Consider the following 21,735-nt stretch of genomic DNA (forward strand, 5'->3'; position numbering starts at 1 on the left):
ATTGTGCTCAATGCTACAAGCGGAAGCAGATCATTTGACGGTGTTCATTTGCCAGTTTTAACAATAACTTAGCGTGGCAAAGTGCCTGCTGTAGACATTACACAACTTTCAAGCAGCTTACAAAATGTCTTTATCATCTGTATAATAGACATCTCAAATTGCATAATATAGTTTCATTGATTTTATACATCACTCCGAAGAACCTAAAGGGGAATATGCAACGTTTTTTAATATAACGTATAAGAAAGAACTAAATAAAATATTAACATTGACGAAAAAAGTATCAAAATGGGACTACAAACAAAATAGTTATAGCCATTTGAATACAACCTATGTAATGAAACGGCAGCCATTTTGGGCACAGTGACATCATCATTTTTTCCTTATATGGGCATAACCATATTTGGTAAATTAGTGAATAACAATTAGAAAATCATATTTCATCGGCCATAATATAATATGAAACTTAGTGTGTGTGCGTGCGTGCGTGCGCGTGGGAGTGTGTGTGCCACTTTCCATATATGTGTATGTTGAAATTTTAAAATCTTGTTACCAAATGCTTGTCTAGTTCTCTGTATATGACTTGGTGCGAAAGATCTTACACTCGGGCTTCTGTATTTCAGATTCTGTTGAGTGATTTGGAGCCGTTGTGGTCGGCTTGGTATTAGGTCACTGAATTTATTCAGCTATCTCACAGTCACGTTTTATTCGGCAATATAAGTCGCTTTGAAACTACTGAGTATGCTCTTTCGTTAGTTGTAGTTTGTTAAACAATTCATGTACCATGTATAAACGATGCATACGAGTGCATTTTAATTTGTCGGAAAACAATATCAGCATATGTTGAGGTATGAATACGGAGACAGGCAGACCAATGTCATATATCTTAGACATGATGATATATAAGGAGAATGACACCCAAAATTCACATATCATTATTATCTTTAGCATGTTTCATGTAAACGACTATGTTCGTATTATTATTTACAATCACGACTTCTTAAACTTTACAACTATTTAATTACACGAAAACTGGTGTATTTGTTTAATTTCTATAAGACTTGAACAAGACTGAAATATTGTTATGTAGCATTTTATTTACGGTTGTCTTACCGGACTTAGCTAGTAGTTCTCTCATGTACTGACTATTGATTATGACTTTTATGAATACCGGAACTCAGTACATAGTAACAGAAGCACGATAAGATGGTACAAAATATTGATATCTCTGAATTAGACAAGGTACTGCAAGGTCTGTTTACAAAACGTGTCGTCCACATGGTCCTAGGTCGCTCACCTGAGTAACATCTGGAGTAATCTCGCTGAAAGTGTGACTGAAGAAAGTGTTTTTTCCTGTATTTTTAAAGGAAGAAACAGAGAGGAATCATTCCGGCTACTGCACCCTTAACCGTTAACACATTGATCTTAAAAGCAGCAGGGATTATCTACTCCATTTGGCCAATCATTTCACCAAGTTTGAAGGGTGTAGGTTAAAGGCCAGCCCCTACAAATTTTGAGGGTGGATGGCAGCATATGGTTTGGAGCCAAACCTTTGACAAAAAACAAACAAACTGATTTATCTCGGAAAAACAGTAGATAAAGGTGGGGGGCTAATTTGGAAGGTACGAGACAATTTAGATGATCTGAATTAAAATCGTAATGTACTTGTTTTCCCACGGAATTTCACCCATTTTACCATGAACGCATGAATGAAACATAATCAAATGTATTTCTTTACATTGTAGTAAATTAAATTACAAATAGTGATCTTGTTTTCCATACTTGCTACATGAATTATGCATATAAATTAATGACTAAATATTTAAATCAAATTTTTAAGTGGTTCTTTATAATAATAGTTTGATTTTGAGATAATTATGATGAATCAAAGATTTTTAAAAGAACAACAGTATTTTCTTTGGATGAATTAATGAAAAACGTGTCTGTCGATTGTTAAGCATAACTATAGGAGAGATCGCCGTGACGTCACGCATTAACACCTGTTTATCTGGTGGTTGGCAAAACAAATGTTTTCACATCGTTTATGTATGGGATCGGAATTTTTAATTTTTAATAACTTTTTCGCTCATTTATGGATTTTAAAAATTCAAAAAGTTTTGAAATGCTTATGATTTTCATACTTTCTCATTTAAATATCTTTTTAAAATGAATAACCATTTTAAATGACATATGATTTTAATAGCGGCGTAGCGATGCTCCAAACTTTTAGAAAAAACACTGTAAGTTAAGCATTCATAATAAATCAATTTTATTTCGAAATGATAATTAAAAGTAATCAATAAATTGCTTGTTTTATATCCTTTCCATTGATCAAAAACTTATTGATATCATTTGTGTTTTAAGAAAGTTTAAGCCGTTAGAAAAACATCACTGTTTACAAAAAAACATGGACGCTCGGCGTCTGCCCACCCGATATTTGTCTTATCAGTTCTAAAAATAGAAAATACAAGGGATTTGTATACAAACACGATCTCTCCTATTGCCTAGCATGTAAATGTTGTTGGGGTTAATTGGTATAGAAAGTGTGAAAAAGAGTATAAGAGGTCATTGTCAAAATAGAGTAGCTCTACTATGTAGTGTAATTGTTGAAGCAAGTTGTTATAATGCTTTTATAAGAATATTGTAGAGAGTTATATACATGTATCTGACGAAAATTGTGATGAATATTTAAATACATGTACATTGAAGTTATAAACAGAAATATCTACATGTAGCTTGGATACATGATTATTATAAGGCATAGTTTCTTAACTAAATTTTAAGTCTGTTTCAGAACAAAGTTCTGACTATATTTATATACATGTACAATGAGTTTATATAGAGAACTACATACATTAATATACATATAAGTTAAAATTACATAGGATATTTTATAACATGTATAAAACAATATTATTCTATTATAAATATGTGAACATGTATCCGAGATGCACATCTATACAAATGTTTAATAGGATTGCTTCAAAACAAAAATCTGACACAGTTGTGATCTTGTATATCCACTCATGTAGATTGATTTTTCATAGAAAGAAGTATTGCTGTAGATCACCATATACATAGTGATATACATGTAATGGTTATATAATCATTTTGAGCATGTTTAAATGTTACCTTGTATAATTTTCAGTTTTCTACAGATCAGACACATTTTACATAAATAAATTATTTTATGCAATTTTATAAATGCTATTTGAAGCAATCATGCAATATTTCTTGTATAAACATGCCAACAGCATCTCATTAATAACCATCAACAGCAGGGATTAATCAACATCATCAACATCATCATCAACAATAACAAAACCATCTTCACCATCATCGTCACCACCATCATCATTATCATGATCAATTGTCTTATAACCACATATTTTATATTGTATAATTATATCGATTTGTTGTAAGTTTTGATAATTATGATTCACATGTCACTTTCACATTAAGGAGTTTTTTTATGTTTACCACTCAGTGGGTTGGTGACTTGAGGGTTTGCCTCCAGGTTTCAAGGTCAGCTGGCTTTTCTTTGTCCTGTTCTAGATCAAACAAGTAAGCAAGTTTCACAGTTTCATCTTCCAAGGTTTTTATATATACACTTCCATTAAATGCCATTGATCCATCAACAATGATTTCAGGACCATTCTTCATCTGTCTAGAAACATAGGCTATATCACTTCTTGTCTTTGTAAGGTTATCATTCAGATATATTTTTTACTTTGTTGTTTTTCAATGTCTTTCTGCACAAAAATTCTCTTTTGACCCTGAAGGAAGTAAATTTCACTTTTATGTCTCTTCTTGCAGAGGATTTCTTCTTGCCTAATCTGTGAGAATTATCAGTATCTAAGATCTATGGTTGTTAAAGATATTTTGCAAGTTTGTATCAAAATCAAATCATGAATGAAGTCTAATTATGGCTTCAAAATTCAAAATAGCAAATTTTGGCCTTTTAAGGGGCAATAGCTCTGGAACTTATGGTGGAATCTAGTCAGTTTGAGAAAGAAACCGAGATATTATATCTCTACAAGTCGTGTGCAAGTTTTATTAAAATCAATTGCAAAATGTCGTCTCTATCCTGTTCTCAAGCTAAAAAAGCAAATTTTGGCCCTTTAAGGGGCCATAACTATGGAATCCTAGATGGTATCTGGCCAGTTTTCGAAAGAAACCGAGATATTATGCCAATACAGGTTGTGAGCAAGTTTGACTATAATCAATTGCAAAATGTGGTCTCTATTTTGTTCACAAGCCATAATAGCAAATATTTCCCCTTTAAGGGGTCATAACTATGAAACCCTTGATGGGATTTGGCCAGTTTTCGAAAGGATCCGTGATATTGTACCGTTACAAGTTCTATGTAAGTTTGATTAGAATCAATTGCAAAATGTGGTCTCTATCGTGTTCACATGTGTCACTATGTGACAGGTGAGCTAAAAAGACACACAAAAAACAAACAAAAAATAACAAAAAATTTATAGATTTAGAAATGTTTGTTGCAACATTGCACCCTTTGAAATTTTTGCTCTTTGGTCAAAAACTCGAAAACCCACCTTACACATACCTAAGAGTTTTCAAGTTTTGTCAGGTTTTCAGCAATTATTAAGGCTGTGGAAAGATCCTTCGAAAGCATAGAACGCAACCAAGCAACATAATAGCAGACTCGGTTTGACTGAGCCTGTTCATGAAATGTAATAGAATATGCAGCACCATTAACGCCCTCTAGCACCGGCTTAATCGGAATTCTATCATGGTAAAAATGAATGTATTCCATGATCTAAAAGGACCAGAAAATATAACACCGATGGGTCCAAGTCCCTTCCGGATGAAATACACTATGATGGAACTATTTTTGAAACTGTATATTTCGTAACTTCTGCTACAATGACTGCTATAGCAGCGATGTTATGAGAGAATGCTTATGTAACACATAACTATATTTTATAATCCTTCCATATGGAAATGTTTTCCAAATTCAGCGTAAGCATTTTCCTTTTGTATATGGAGGAATTGAAAAATATAATAAACTGTTTAAAAGCGACTGTTTTGTGATATGCTGCTTTAGAGTTCAGTCATTTTACAATTGATATAGCTTGTCACGTTATTATTACAGTTTAAAACATTTTGTGAATTACAAAAAGCTATTTTTACACGTTTTGATAACGGTAACCTTGCAGAATAGTTTTATATGCTACACATTTATAGCATTCATTAAACTCCTCCAGCAAAATAACATATTGTGAAATATTTATCTCACAATACATCTACAGTTGTAATAAGGGGATGTTTACAAAAACATACTATTCTAAAATCCAACGCTATCGCTCTGAGTTATGTATAGATAGTACATAGACAGTATAGATGGACTGACTGCGCGAAACAGACAACTTTAATCCGTAAACGAAAGTTATCCTGCCATACGTTTCGGAAATCAAAGGTGCATTATTCGAAACGTAACATGAACGGAAAACCTCTAAAGTCAATGTTTTTTCCACTTCGATCAAATTGAGCAGTCAGAAATTTCTTCTCGGGTGAGGGAATGGGAGTGAGGGGTGGGGTTGGGGTGCGAGGTATTCCACTTATTCTGGACACTAGGCAGATAAAAAAATTCAGTTTTACAAGAATTATATTGGAAATAGGATATAGACTGGCTCTATTCACTAAAATTTAAATAAGAAGGAAAAGTACATTTGTATATTGCAATATATCATAGGAGCTAGTCTAGTATGCACGCAATGCCGCTTCAGAAAGGAGATTAGCAAGATTACCACAATTAAGGGCCAATCGAAACAGACCAGAGCATTTCAGTCCCATTGGGTGTTAAGAACTATCTATTATTGAGTCCTCCACCTGTCCCATCGGACACAGTCAACAAGGAAATCATAGTGCCCAATGGTAAAAAAGGCTGAACACCAAACACGCGTCGTTCCCTAACTTAAGCAATTCTATCTAATGTGCAGATATATTATAATTTATTTAACAACGTTAACTAGAATGGATAGTTGCTACATTCCACAAATACCTTGTTGAACTACATCAATGGTGTCATATTGATACTAGAAGAAAGTATCCTTACATGTTTTGAAACTGAATGTTTACATAGTGCTGGTTTTCACACGACAGTCTCTATATACCGTATAACGGGTTATTTTTACTGGTGTAAAAATCTACGGATTTGGAGTAAAACACATGATTTTATTTTATATGATTTTAAAATTTACGAAATCACATGGTCTACCAGTTTACTTGACTTTATGCGGCGAATTTATACGAGGCCAATATTTACGAATCTGATTTGGTCGTAAAAAGAAGTAAAAATTAGCAGCAGTGAAAAATACCCGTTATAAAGGTAATTAAATGCATTCTACAGCGACCTAGTATTTAGGTGCTTACATGATTAAAATATATGCCCTTCTGTATTGGTTGAATTATATTGCTATCAATACCGTTATCAGTGACGCACATATAAAATAGGACAAAAGCAGGGTTTTATTCATTTTATTGCAGCAAAAGTAGAAAATTAAAAGAGATTCATATCAATATAAAAAGAGAAAAGATAAGCAGTGCTATAATAAATCGTTCTGATATAACGACATTCAGAATTTAAAAAAAAAAATCGTTTACAGGTATAAATGACATTGACCGGTCTAAATAATAAAATTTGTGATGTTAATGTCTTCCAAAGAGAAACATTTAAGATGAATAGGTTGGTAACTGTATAACACTTAGCTTTTAAGCAAATTACACGTTCACACTGGTTAAATCTAACTTTCATAAACTAATCTCCCAAAGAGAAACACTGGTTAAACCTGATAAACTTTTCATACAGCCTTGTCTATCTTACACACTTTTTGTATTTTTTGAAACAGTCAAGTAAATTAACGTCCGGCTATAATAATAAGCAAGCGAAATCGATAAAGCATGCTTTCATTGGTTGATTCTTTCTGTCGTTTTCTCTATTTAATTGTTTTGCAAGAGAAAGCCTGAAAATGAAGTGAAACCACTGCAGCGATGTCTTCTGCCTCATGGTTACTGATAACGATTTGGGGCGGTATCTCCAGCCATCTTTTTGACGACCGCGTGGTTGCTGGCTTGCGAACATAGTCCGGAGCAGCTTTACCCTGTGGTGGCACCAACATTTTCTATGTCGTTGATCTTCAGAGGGGACGGAAATCGGTTTTCCAGGGTTCTGTGAGCGACAGAGAACGAAAGCCTATACAGTCCATTAGTGGGTCGGTGAAAGTTCCAGTGTGATTGCTGTAACTTTTCCTTCGTTCAGGTCCGCTGGTAAATTTAATGGGTTTGTCCTTCATCAAGAGATTTCAGGCCCTGGCGCAAACGGGAGCTAAATGCCATGCTGTAACTTTAATAAACTTTTTAAAGGTATACCAGACTCAAATTTCATATCTAAATATATGAACAATTACAAAATATTCGTAGTTATTTTTAACATGATATTAACAAGTTAATTTGCCTTAACAGTACTATGCTTTAGGTTTAAAATTGTACAAAATACATGTATAGTTAATCAAAGGATAAACGTACTACTAAAAACTAGAAGTCTTAGAAGGCTTTTCTTAACAGTCAACTGTTACTGCTTGATATTTTATGATGAAAGTAACTCTATACGCACAATTAATTAATTCATTTTGTAAAGTTACATACATCTGATGAGGATTTTCCACATTTAAAGCTAATATGTATCACGATTTGATGCTATCTAGTCAGTGTGAGTGGTTTTAAAGAAGTTTCAATATATGTTTACGATTCAGTTTGGATACTTTACTCGCGGGATATTTGAAATACAAAAGAATGTCCGTACTTATGGTCATGTTATAAGTAAATATTCTATGATATATTTTTTCTCTGTTAGATGTGAGAAAGAAAGAAAAAACAAATTGTCAACTATGACAATACTATATAAAAACTTTCCTAACAACACGTTTTTTATGTCATTTATTTGTGCAAATTTATTCATGTTATAAAAACTATCCGCACAAAGTATTTATCGTTATTAAAAAACAACATTATTCATACAAAACAAATGTGGAGACCTATACAATTTTAACTAGACCTGAAAAATGAAATAAAACGTTTTCCTTAGATAGGACACGACATTGAATTTAATTTGTTGTTAATATCTTTATATATTTTCCATTATTATTTATTATTTTTCTTTGAATGACATGCCTATACATAACCATTTTGTAATTTTTGTAATATGCATGTTAACCAGAATGCCATCAACTTTAACAAATAGAAATTACCTTTAACAACAATGTCGTCAGGAAGTGTCCAAGGTGGAATGACTTCGATACCCGGTGACTTCACCAAGTACGCGACGTTTGACAAGCCCTGACCGAATGGCAGCTGTGTCAAGAAAAGATATAAATTGTAAACAAGTGTTTCAAGTTGGTATCTTATGGGCATATTGAAGATGTTTGATGAAGAGATACATTGCTATTTACATAGTATTTTCCTCAGTCTAACAGTTACTGCGGTCTTCGATGACGTTCAACGTAAAGTCGTTGTGCAATTACGTCATACTGGTTTTTCATAACGTTTTCATTAAACTTTGTATTAGAAGCATTGCTATATATAATGAAAAAAATTTTTAATGGCAATTGAAAATATACCCCAGTTTTTTTTTTTGTGACTCACTAAGTAAAAGAATTAAAATTTGTATTCTGATGACTTTTTACCTGTTTACATACTGCTTTACCATACCTACACCATGTGGCAAAGTGTTCACAGTTCCATGTGAGGAGATTATAGTCATTCGTTCCAAGCTTTGATTCCGCACGCTTCACTATTATCTCGCCTGGGAATGGGCTTAAATGAAGCAATAAGATTTGTATAAAATATTGTTAAAAACTCACCGTCAGAACTTTAAAGCCAAATCAGTGCAATCTTAGTCACGAACAGACGCTAAACGCCAAGTCAGTGCAACAAATCTTAGTCACGAACAGACGTTAAAGGCCAAGTCATTGCAGCCAACCATAGTCAGGAACAGACGCTAAAGGCCAAGTCAGTGCAACCAATCTTAGTCACGAACGGACATTAAAGGCCAAGTCAAAGCGAATTATGTAAGTGCATACGCTATGTTTGACAAATATTTCTTTACGAAATGATAGAAGTTTTAGGAAATAATTACTTATTCCAGAGACTAGACCTAGAAACTCCTTACACTGCATCTTTAAGGAGACGGTGTTTCCAAAGCAATAGACATTTTCAATTTGTACACAGATTTTTCTGAAGCTGCACCTTTATATTAACTGATGCGCTTACCTGGATGACGTAGAACACAACTTTTATAATTGCATGTACGTACACAGACACGCAACCTCTGTATTATTTTATAAATATCTCCAGAGTCTCATAGAATCACACAGACACCATAAGATTACAATTATTAAGATACTATTGAAACTATAATAGGACTAAATCATGAGTTATGTTGCTCGAGAAAAAGAGATATTTAGTCTAAATTTAAAAAAAAAGTGTATATGTATAATATGTGCTTATATATATTATTACGTCATCCCTGGGTCAGAGTCGCACTCGTTGTTCACAACAATTGCCGATCCCTTCGCCACGACTGTTAACTTGTCCCTACGCACCTTGATACTGCCAAAAAGCCACATGTCAATTTCTTCTCCGCTGATGGTAGTAACACCACTGCTAGACGCTATGACAGAACACAGTTCCATTTTAGATGGTGGCGGAGCAAGATGAATGACATCGCCGTCACCTAATTGAAAAAATATATAGAACAAGCATTGACAACATTTTAGACATCTACAGCTTGTTACCTTGGTGTGAATAAAAATCATACATAATTTTCATCCGGATCTTAATGATATTTTCTGCCGATAGAAACAGTCTGTAACAAATACATTTTAATTCAGTTTAATATCATTTTAACATGATTTGACTTAGTTTATTAATAATATATTTTCCAACCTAGATCTGAGGATAAAGCAAAAACGCTCTAAAAGGCGGATATAAAACTCCTTCTTCAAAATATTTTAGTAGGAGCGCCAACAAAATAGTTTTAAGTAAGAGTTTGGATTCAGTGTTATAATTTCTTGTCCTTTGGGATCATGGAATCCATTCAAAAATGTGTAATAGAGTTCCGCTTAAGCCGGTGCTAGGGAGCATGAGAGGTGTTGCACATTTCATTACCTCTTATGAACAGACTTAATCAAACCGAAAAACCTGCAACTATTTTTCTTGGTCGCATTTTATGCTTACAATGGTTTTTTTTATTCGGATCTTATTACTACTATTACAACAGTAATCTTTGAGTGCCGTGTGTTAAAAGGTATCCCCGTACTTGGATTTAGCGTTGCTATATCTTCTGGTCCTTTGGGATCATGGAGTCCGTTCAATAGATGTGTAATAGAGTTTCGCTTAAGCTAGAGCTAGGGAGCATGAGAGGTGTTGCACATTTCATTACCTCTCATGAACAGACTTAATCAAACCGAGTCTGCTGTTATATTGCTTGGTTACGTTCTATGTTTCCAAATTATCTTTTTACAGATTTTATCATCTACTGAAGCAAAATACTTTAACAATTCGAAGTGACAGTACAGTTCGTAATTACAGTAGTCTTGTTTAAGACCCTATGTTTTGTTCGTTGAACCATTCAAATATTGCATATGTTTCCTTCTCAAAACATAGATAATCAGAGCAAAGAGAAGTTTTGCTGAGATAGTAAAGTGAGAAAACAGAAATTCATGATGTTAAAAAATAAAAACAAAAGGGTATCTGGTAGGTAGCCAGACTATAATTACAAATATAAATCTCTTCGCATCAAAAACGAACTAGACAGTGTTGTACAGAAAGTATTATCATGCTAGGCACGACTTAGTCTGCCTTTGCGACCAGTGCAGATCAAGATCAGCCCGCACATCCGTGCAGTCTGATCATGATCTGCCCCTGTTTGACATTAGGTCAGTGTTTTTTTGTATTCACTCCCTTTAACAGTAAATGGTACTGTCCAAATTGAAAGGTGGACAAGTTCATTACAGGAATTTAGCAGGGTAAGGGGTAGTAAGCTCAAACTAAATGGAATATAACAGCATAATTGATATACCGACATAGACCGCCCAATGAGCGAACAATCCTTTCATTCTTCGAAGTTGAATCAAATCTCCAAGCTTGATGTCACCAACACTTTTCGTCTCAAGGAAAATCATCATTAATATTGGTATGTTATCCTGAAAGCAATAACAATAAAAACTAAGCACAATATTACATGTTTCTGCGCATGTGGGAGAAAATTTTATGATTGCTGAGGAAATACTTTGATTTTCTGTCTGTAATGTTGCAGGCGCTGTATCAATAAATAAGTGGTTTTTCGAGATAAATAAATGAATAGTTCTTATGTTGCAGTAAAAATGTGAGAATCCAACATTAACTAAAGAACATACTTCATATATATTTTGTTTAACGTTACTGCCAGATCACCTTCGCATATAGTTTCCGGCGAAATGTTTTAAACGGTTAACATTGAAATGAGTTTGATATGCATCCAGTTTGCTGAATAACTTAATAATTGAGCCGCGCCATGGGAAAACCAACATAGTGGGTGTGCGACCAGCATGGATCCAGACCAGCCTGCGCATCCGCGCAGTCTGGTCAGGCTCCATGCTGTTCGCTTTTAAAGCCTATTGGAATTGGAGAAACTGTTAGCGAACAGCATGGATCTTGACCAGACTGCGCGGATGCGCAGGCTGGTCTGGATCCATGCTGGTCGCACACCCACTATGTTGGTTTTCCCATGGCACGGCTCATATGTGTTTCAAAATCATCGTTTCCTGAAGATTTCTTTCGTCTTACTTATAAACTATACCAATACCTATGTGATAAAACGTCCTTTCATAGGACACATACACATAACACATACAATGTAATTGAATTGACCTACTTCAAAGTTAGAGAGAGAGAGAGAGAGAGAGAGAGACATGCAGGAAACACAGTAGGGGCACTGCCCAGAGATAGCCCGTGCCTAAAAATATTGTGGGCACCTAACCACGCTATCAGTAATTAGAGAAATGCAAGAGATCGATGGAGTAGGAGAAAAGAAATCCCTACAACAAATAAGACAACATACGTAACATTAAATATGCAATGGACAAAAAAAAACAGGTTGAAAACAGGGGCACCGCTTTGGAACGGTCAGTAACCTATATAATGGAAACTGGGGGTGTAAACGCATTCAGGGCATGCAAACATCGCACTTACCCTATTTTCGAGATAGATAACACATAGTGTATATAAAATAAGTTTCCTCTGGGAAAGGCTCTAACATCAGTGACAAAATATCAGATTTATATCAAGCGATACAAATAAACATAAATAGGGTCTACATTGTATCTAAGGTATATTTGCACCAATGTAATCAAGTCATGTACAATAATCATAAGAGCTTTTGCTGCGTTATTATGAATTTGGAAAGAAGAATAGCATTTTATCTTTAAAATACATCTAAATGAAATATAAGTATTTGGCAGTTTTAAGCTAGCGTCAAACATACATATCTTTCATAAGTGCAACTTTATTGTTCATTTGCTATATAACATGCACTAATAAGCAATATAAAGTTCTTTTCAAATAGCTATGAAATCAGTTGATCAGCACTGTTTTGCATAATTTAAACCACTGGCCGATCGGATATTTATTGTCGTTTATGTGTTTTACTTATTATCACCTCTAGTATTTACATACACTATATGTTTTGTGTGGAAAGAAAAAAGCGTTGATTTTCGTATAAACAATCAAGGACCGTCCTTTCTGAGTGATTGTGCGTCATTTACAAAAAGAAAAAAAACCATAAAAAAGCGTTTTTATTTTTTCAAAGAATAAAGTTCAAAATTGGACACGAAATTTTTAAAAGAACAGTAAATTACAGTTATAACTTACTTTTCTCACAATAAAGATAAAAAAAATCGACAACACTGGGATTTAAATATATTTTAAATGAAAACCAGGAACTGTATTTTCCTCGGAGGGTGAATAACAACTAAAAGTTTAGGAGTTTTTTTTTGGTTGCTCTATTAAGAAAGTTGAAAAAAATGATATCCTGACATCTATTTTAGATTTTGTGGCACCATGGAAAGAAAAAACCCCTTATTTTTATAGCAAGGTACTGTAAATAAAGATACTTTAAAAAATATAAATATAAGAAATTTAATGATATTGTTGTGGAATTTATACGGGTACAAACCACATTAGGCCTTATTGGAAATCCTTCAAGACTCACTAGCGCGGTTCATGGGTGTGCAAGACGACCATTCTTGGATGATTTACAAGAAAGCCCAATGTAGTTTATACTCGTATACACGCACGAAAAGTAGCATTTAATCCTTAAACGACATAATTCATTTTTGTATCATGCCCAACATAGCTTTGGTCAATATTGGTCCTTTATAAGGGATTTTAAAGAGAGTTCTACAGAAATTTTTTTCCCTTTTATAGATTTTTTTTCAAATTCACATATATGAAAGGAAATTTGTGCTGAAAACAATAAACAAAAGGGTCACCAGGCTTGTTTTTGTGAAAAATTGTTTTGCAAACACCCACTGTTGCTGAAACTGCTAGCGTTTTTTCAAGATTTTCATAACTTTCAAAATATGCATCAAGACAGCACAATAAGATTTATTCTTTTTTACAGATTTTAGTATATACTTATTTGATACCATAGTCATATTTGTAATACTATATCATTACAATAATGGGTGAAAATGAAAAAAATAATTATTGTTTCATATTCACTTTTGTGAACTTTGTTTTAATGAAAAATATTCATAGTAAAGAATATTTTTTGAATTTTGAAAAAAAAAAAACTGTTTCATATAGATGTTCTTCCTGTTTTCCTTGTGTATAGATAATTTTATGTGAACTTCAAAATGGACAAAAATGTATGGGTCACCAGGCTAAAATGTATGTTAAGACCGCTTGAACAAACACCTGTTCGGACGAAAAATGGAGCGAACCTGACCAAATTGTTTATATCTGCTAGAAGTTAAAAAAAGTTTTAAAAATTCTTACTCCTTTCTATAACTGAATATGATCTGAAAGGAGATATTGTCTTATCAATACAAAGTTAATTATCTAACATTATATGAACAGTACTGTCTTTGTACTAAAATGCGCTGTCAAAACACAGCCACAAATGGCAAGTAGCATGATACATGTCAGCATGATACATGTCAGTACAACATAAACCAGTATCAACATTTGATTACTGATAAAACGTATTAAAACATGTTATTTTATTCACGATTCCTCATATTTAAGATTGTCTGTCACATGTTTCAACAAATGTTTACTTAACTTCAATTTTCCACTGATAGTGTCGGCTGCGCAGAAAGATGTGCATAGAAAAGTATAAGAATTCACTTTAAGGCCACGGTCGATCCGACTAAGAATGAAATAGTGCTAATATTATGGCTAAACATTGCAGAAAAATGGCTTTAAATCATATTTCATTACAAAATCTAAACATGTTTGGAGGTGTTCACACTTGATAATTTTAAACCATTTTGTGATAGATAACATTCTGTATAACATGTCCTGCTACACGTTTGCTGTCGTAGAAGCATTGTGTTATTTTAAATAAAGTGTGATTTCCTGGCTTTCAACAACTGTGTTTTGGGTTAATAATACAATCAACTGCAGTCCCAGTTACGAAGCAACACCTTTTGAACTTGTAATGCATGGCTCATGTCTTTCTCAGTAATATTATCATTTGTGTACTACAAACACTGAATCACTTCAAAACCGCAACACTTACTGACATTCAGCCGAAATATATTGTGAATATTTGATTACAAAATAAATATAAACGCGTTACGTATAACTTCTGATGTTTAATGTTATAATCATCCATGCGTGAAAACGGAACGAATAATTTAGTTTTTATTTCACGATTATTCAAAGTTTTAGATTTATTTTCGAAACTGATATCGAAGCAACGTTAAAGAGAGCTATGTGCTTAAACACACGGAAAACAGTTTTTTTTAAGCACGGGTATAGGCTGTTTCTAACTTAAATAAAAACAGACAACAAAGCACGAGTATAGGCTGTTTTGAACTTCAAACAAATAAGAAAGGCACGTAAATACAAGGGATCGATGGGGAAGGAGGATAAAAAACTACAACAATCAAGACAATATATGTAACATCAAAACTGACAAAAAAAAAACAAGTTGAAAACGCGCTGCCTTGGAACGGTCAGTAACCTATATAAAGGAAACTGGAGGTGTAAACGCGTTCAGGACATAAAAACCTCACACTTATAATAGACAAAAAGCACGAGTATAGACTGGTTCGAACTTCAAACAAACCATAGACAACAAAGCACGAGTACAGGCTGTTTCGAACTTCAAACAAATAATAGACAACAAAGAATACAGTAGAGGAATATTCACTGATTTAATCAGCACATTTAGCAAATTATCAGCTAATTTTGTGTCATTTTGTGACTTTCATATTTCTAGCAAGCATTTAGTTGATATGCGAATAGGCATTTCGTCATAATGAAACTTTTGTTTAGTATGAGTTACAAATAATTCAACATTCTTACAATATTTAGATTTAAATCTAAACCTAAAAAGTAGTTATTTAGAGCTACGTAAGTTCTGCGCATTCTGGAGAGTTTCAGTGTATCTATGAGATGATTGGCTGTAATGAAGTTTCAATGTATGTTTATGATTCGGTTTGGATACTTTATTCACGAATTATTTGAAATTCTTGTTAGAAGGTCAATTATTATACTCAAGTTATAAATAATGATTCTACGATCATTTTGTTCCTTTTACAAACTATAGTAACAAATCTAACGAAACACTCGATTTTTCGCCGAATTCTTTTTTATTTTTACTTTTTTACCACACCGTAAGAACAATACCATGGTAGTTCTATTCAAGTTTCAAAATGTGGAGAAAATAACGCCATGTATTGGCGCAAATCTCCATTTTATTACCTGATCCGATTTTTAAAAAGTCACAAAAATCCATATTTTCATCCAATTAGCGTTTATCTAAAAAAAAAAAAGGTGGAGAAAGTTTTTAATTTTAACTATCGTGGCAAAATCAAAAGCTATCCTTAGATATATCAAGTCACAGGAGTAAATTTACTTTATTTATTTTCAATTTCTGATATTCATTTTTCATGATATGCTTAAATATAATCAATTCGTTTATTTTTTAACATGCCTGTGAAGTATCATAGAAATAAATGGTAGTAAATATAAATATATAATCGATGTTTTAAAGTACAAATGAGTTTTACTTACTCACCTTTATTTCCACCTGAACACAATGTGCTGGTCTAAGATTTCAGCTGGTGACGGCTTTGTGAAGCCACGATCGTTCTTTTATAGTATACTAAGATCCTGTACGTTGGCAACTTACGTCCTTAAATAGCAGCTTGTTCCTGTTCGCTTCACTAATAAAAAAGAAAACAATAAAAAAAAAACGCGCATGTGATCAGTTGCGACATTTTGTTTTTATATGCCAAACCATGTGTATTCATTCCAACGAACTCAAATGTTAGGTTGCAAAAGGCGATTAGTCATAAAATAAGAGGATTTAGAAAATTTCGGTATGCAAAGAGACGAAAACATTACATGTTAATATCTGGTGTTCTAGTCGTATCAACTGTTGGTATATGTACCAATTTCTTGTAAATAACTATTCATTTCAAAGTCAGGCTCCGTATTCACCAATGTTAAAAGTATGAAACTTAGATTTACACTAGATAATGACATTCTGTACAGCTGATATTTTGCTGAGCTGGAGCCAGTTGTTCGAAGTTTTAACAATTGGTTAAACTAACGTTTGAGATTATTGTTAATATGTCTGCATGAAATTAAACACGTGTAATAACAGAGATAGAAGAAAGAAAACATAACAACACATCATATTAAATGTGAAACTTCAACAACAACAACAACAACAAAAGACAATAAAAAAATGTGCTCATAATTGTCATACGAATTAAACACAACTAAAAACATAATAGAGAATAAGACGAAAGCAATGCCAGTCGAATGAAAATGTGTGAAAATAGTTTTATAAAGTCAGATATAATGATAACTTTTCATGGAACTTACAATGTCTGAGAACTCATGAATGGGAAGAATGTAAAATTTACACCAATGAATGAATTTATGGATGGTAGTGGTCAGGGAAAATTGAATACACAAAATCAAGAAACGAAAAGCCATAAAGGCACACTTCCTCCCTGAGCCTATCTTACTCCTATTGCTAAATTCCGGTGCTAAAGCCTTATATGGTACGACCAGACGGGCTGCATATAGAGGTTCAAATCCCATGTTTAATGCTGTCATTATTTATAATCATTTATATCTAAATCTAAACTAAACTTGGATAACTTCGGGTCCTGGGAGGGGTCCAGTCATATACACGAATCTGTTATTACGATAGCGTCCAAGAAAAAGTCACTAAGCCATAGGGAGAGTCTTAATGGTTCAAAATGGTGTCCTTGCATAAGGATTATAACATTTATAAGACTCGGTTTAATATTGAATTCATGAGAGGAAATGGTATTTTTAACAACTCTTACATGTACGCCATCTTTGCACCGGCGTTACCGAAACTCTGTTATGTTTCATAATCTTCCATCAGCACTTTTATCTAACCTTGTCTGTTATTTATTTCGTTGGTTGCATTCTATGCTACCAAAGGTTTATTTAACTACCAGAACAGTGGCCGCATAAAAAACACCCGGTGCAGGCACTCAGCGTTAACATACATTTTTTGTTGTTTTTTGTTTCAAATTACAACATATATATTAAATCTTACATGATGAAGTGACATATATTCTCGTACACATCTTAAGTTAGTTAAAAGCAATGATTGAATATATATTTTAGTGTATGGTATTATGGTATCGTAAATTCGAGGTCAATTTGACTGATTGAAAGTATTACCATTTAGAATTTCAGTCGGTACTCTTAGTGAATGATTTCACTGACAAAGATTTTAAATTTAAATACGATTGATGTTGGAAAACTGACTTATGTTCGTAGAAAATACCCACTAAACAATAGCTCATTAGTTAATGAGTCAAAAGATTAAATTTTGATACATGTATCTGTAATTTTGGTTGTGTCGTACTAAATACTATCTTTTAGTTGTAAACTATTTAAACGTTAGCGTAGCCTCTTTGAAATCAATGTTCAGAGTAGTCACAGCTGGAGCCGCACATCACATCGTAAGGTAGGCTAGTGGAAGGTTGCTTCAAATATCCATCAACAAGTAAATTCTAATTATATGTAATGAAATATATTAAAAATAGGGATGGGTTAAAAAGGGGTTGCATTAGTAAAAGGTAGGAGGAGAGCAAAAATTGGATTGAAGGTTGAAACATTATCACATTACAAGACAATATACATAATATATAAAACAAAACGGACAAAAATCAAACTGAAACTAGAGGCATCGTCTTAATACGGAAAGTAACCTTTGTAAGGGAAGTTGGAGGGGGACGACGGGAGCATGTTTTTAAACGTGTTTGGGGTATGCCAACTTCAGATTTGCTCTATTGTCAACTAGTTAGGCAAGACAGTGTAAATACAGTAACTTTCGGTTTTCCGCCAGGTAACAAACTGAAAACATATTTTATTTTGATCTAACTTTCTTTTACATCGGCGCCAATTGGTTTGATTTTGCAGCTGTATAGGGTAAAGTTAAGGAAAATAGGTCAGACCTATTAAATTATCCGAGGAGGTTGGTGTATAGCCAACCGTTAAAATGATCTGTGATACTCCGTTTTTTTCTATCTACTTTAAACGCCGCAAATTTTCGAATTGTAACAAACACTGAATGTATGCAGTAATGATATGAGAAAGAACATTAAAATTCTATTTCTATTCTATAGCATTACTATAAATATTGTGATGTTTTATGTAATAAAATATTTTGGTATTGATATTGGTATATAATTCATGGATCTAATGCTTTTAAGTTTCAGTTTGTTTAAAGCTGGCTTTAAAACCGGATGTATCAACATTACTTTGTTATGACAGGACGTCACCTGCTTTTCCCATTTATGTGAACCCGGATTTATGCAAATACCACATAAAAATAAGTAATCACGTTAACAGGATCCAGCATATTTGTTGGCTGAGCTATCAAACTGAGTGGGCTTTTAGAACCTTGCGTGTTTTGTTCTTTTTGTATAGGGAAACATGTTTTTTTGCGGTCTGTTACATATTATTATTATTATTCTTATTATTATTATATACCACATTTATATAGCACTCTTTTCATAAAAAAAAATACGTTCAAAAGTGCTTTACATAAAAGTATCTATATAATGTTCAATAAAAATGGTTATTGAACTATTATAGAATGAATTTAAAATTACATTACGGTAATAAGATACATAGCGTTTTGAATTAAAGGTAAGCAGATCAAAACATGAAACAAAATACAATAGCGTAAAAATTAATTGACCTATCAGAGACACAGGTTAGAGCAGATTAGAACAGAAGATATCTTACATTTTGAACAGACAGAATTAACCAGTATGATGCCTGTGAAATGCATCGCAGCATGCACACCGTCCCGTATGATTGGGTCAGTGCCCACCTAAACGGTCCGGAGAACATCCACGATACATCCCACAGAAACACCACTGTCTATATTATTCTGTCACACTAGAGTTCTTGATTAGAGGTATTGATTGGCCGGCAAAGTATCTACATTATTCTACCAGGTAATTAGTGAGATTAGTTCCATAAGAATTGTATGAAATAATGCGTCTTTAGCGCTTTTTTGGAACTTTGTCTCTTATGCCAGATGGGAGGGCATTCCATAACCTCGCAGCTGCTGTCTGAAATCTCCTGTCACCAAATCGCACTGTCCGACATTTGGGCACTACTAGTTTTATTATTATTCTGCGATCTTAAATTTCTGGATGGCGTATATATTTCTAAGCTGGTGATTGATCTTCGAGTGCCTTATATGTATGTGTTAGAATTTTTTATTCTACCCTACACTGCACAGGAAGCCAATGGAGTTCACGCAGCACAGGTGTTATATGTCGTATCTGGATGTTCTGGTTACGATTCTAGCTGCCGTATTTTTTGACATATTGTAGTTTGTTTATTGACTGTTTTGGAATCCCATATAAAGAGATACAATAATCCAAACGTGATGTAACAAGAGAGTTAATTAGAGATTTGGTTGCGTTTGCGGTAAAAACAAAGACAAATATCAAACAGGGAATGCCACGCACCAAAAACGCAGCTCCCCCCCAACCCCACAAAACGAAACCCACAGCACGCAGACGCGTGCACCACACACGCACACACACACACACACACACACACACACACACACACACACACACACACACAGTCAACACAATAGGACAAAACGAACAAACAAAGGAACACACACACACACACACACAAAGCAAACACATCAGGACAAAACGAAAAAACAAAGGAACACAGTGGGACACCGCCTTGGAACGGCCAGTGGCAAAAACACCACCGGGGAGCCCAAACCGGCCTATGGTGCGCACCCAACCTCACTAACCGTTATATATTGTCTGATGTGACTAATTTGCCGTTAAGTAGATTTTATATATATATAAAATATATATATATCTTCTTCATCTTGTATTGCCTCCCTCGCATCTATAAGCTTTGAATATTTGTCTCGTGTTTTAGGTATCTTGCTCTGCTGCATTTGCACTTGCAAATTATTTTATCAAAATGTCGAAAACGTGATAAATATCCATCACATGGACAGAGATCCTCACAAAACCAAGCTAACTGTGTGTAATACAAATGCGTTAAATATGCTAATTAATAAGATAAAATCATTTAATTTCGTTGGAATTTTATTTCATGAAATTAAGCAACCATAAAACCCACTAAAATTAGTCCCTTACGATTACTAATGATTTCACAGTAATTGATACAAATGCCAGGTGTCAATGTATTTCGTCTCCACTGATAAGAGTAGGTGGTACATTAAAAAAATCAAGACAAAGATAAAATATTTCGTTTAATTTACAGAACGAAATTCTAATTTCAGAAACCAACTTATGACGTGTATGTTATATAAGACAAATTTATACAATAAACAGAGTAAAGCAACAATAGCAAAATTTACAAATGCAACAACGTACACTTTGATATTGAAACATTTAAATGGGCCAATCGCCTAGCAAAATTCTTGTAAGTCAGCAAATTTATCCGCATTTCTCGACTTTTAAATTTTTTCAAATTTCAAAGAATGTCAAGTGATAATGTAATTTGGTGCAAGCGATTAGAATGTTATCATATGATAAAACCAATATTATACCACGCTTCTGAATATGGTATGATGGAGGCGATCATGGGCATTACAAAACTGATGTACTTGTTTCGGCTACAAAAAATTTGGAATAGTTTGTGGAAATATACGTTCTGTGCACGTGGGCAATCAATGCAAGTTACAAAATCAGTTACTCTTCATCATGTTAAAATAATGAATGATCCCATTTGGTATCATACCGATTCATAACATAACTATCGATAGCAATGACACATTAACTACTTATAATCCATGGGGTAATTTTCTAAAAAGTGTGTTCAGGTTACAATTTGTCAAAAAGCCATCAGAGATAAAATTTGAAAACTCTTTAAACCACATCTCCTTTGCAATTTTGTTTTCGTTTTCAAACAATTCATCAGAAATAT

At 33.6% G+C, this 21,735-nt stretch overlaps 1 protein-coding gene across 1 annotated transcript in view; it reads right to left on the minus strand.

Moving 5' to 3' along the window:
• Positions 1-11,224, minus strand: part of LOC128549514 (uncharacterized) — a 103,477-nt gene extending 92,253 nt beyond the window's left edge. The window contains exons 1-4 of the mRNA XM_053526287.1: positions 11,105-11,224; positions 9,544-9,757; positions 8,709-8,838; positions 8,274-8,376 (exon numbers count right to left, since the gene is read on the minus strand). Coding sequence (XP_053382262.1) covers positions 8,274-8,376; positions 8,709-8,838; positions 9,544-9,757; positions 11,105-11,210 — 553 coding nt within the window. The 5' untranslated portion in view covers positions 11,211-11,224. The remainder of the gene's footprint in view (positions 1-8,273; positions 8,377-8,708; positions 8,839-9,543; positions 9,758-11,104) is intronic.
• Positions 11,225-21,735: the final 10,511 nt, after the last annotated feature.

This window comes from Mercenaria mercenaria, chromosome 16 (genome assembly GCF_021730395.1).
Source record: "Mercenaria mercenaria strain notata chromosome 16, MADL_Memer_1, whole genome shotgun sequence".
NCBI lineage: Eukaryota > Metazoa > Mollusca > Bivalvia > Venerida > Veneridae > Mercenaria > Mercenaria mercenaria.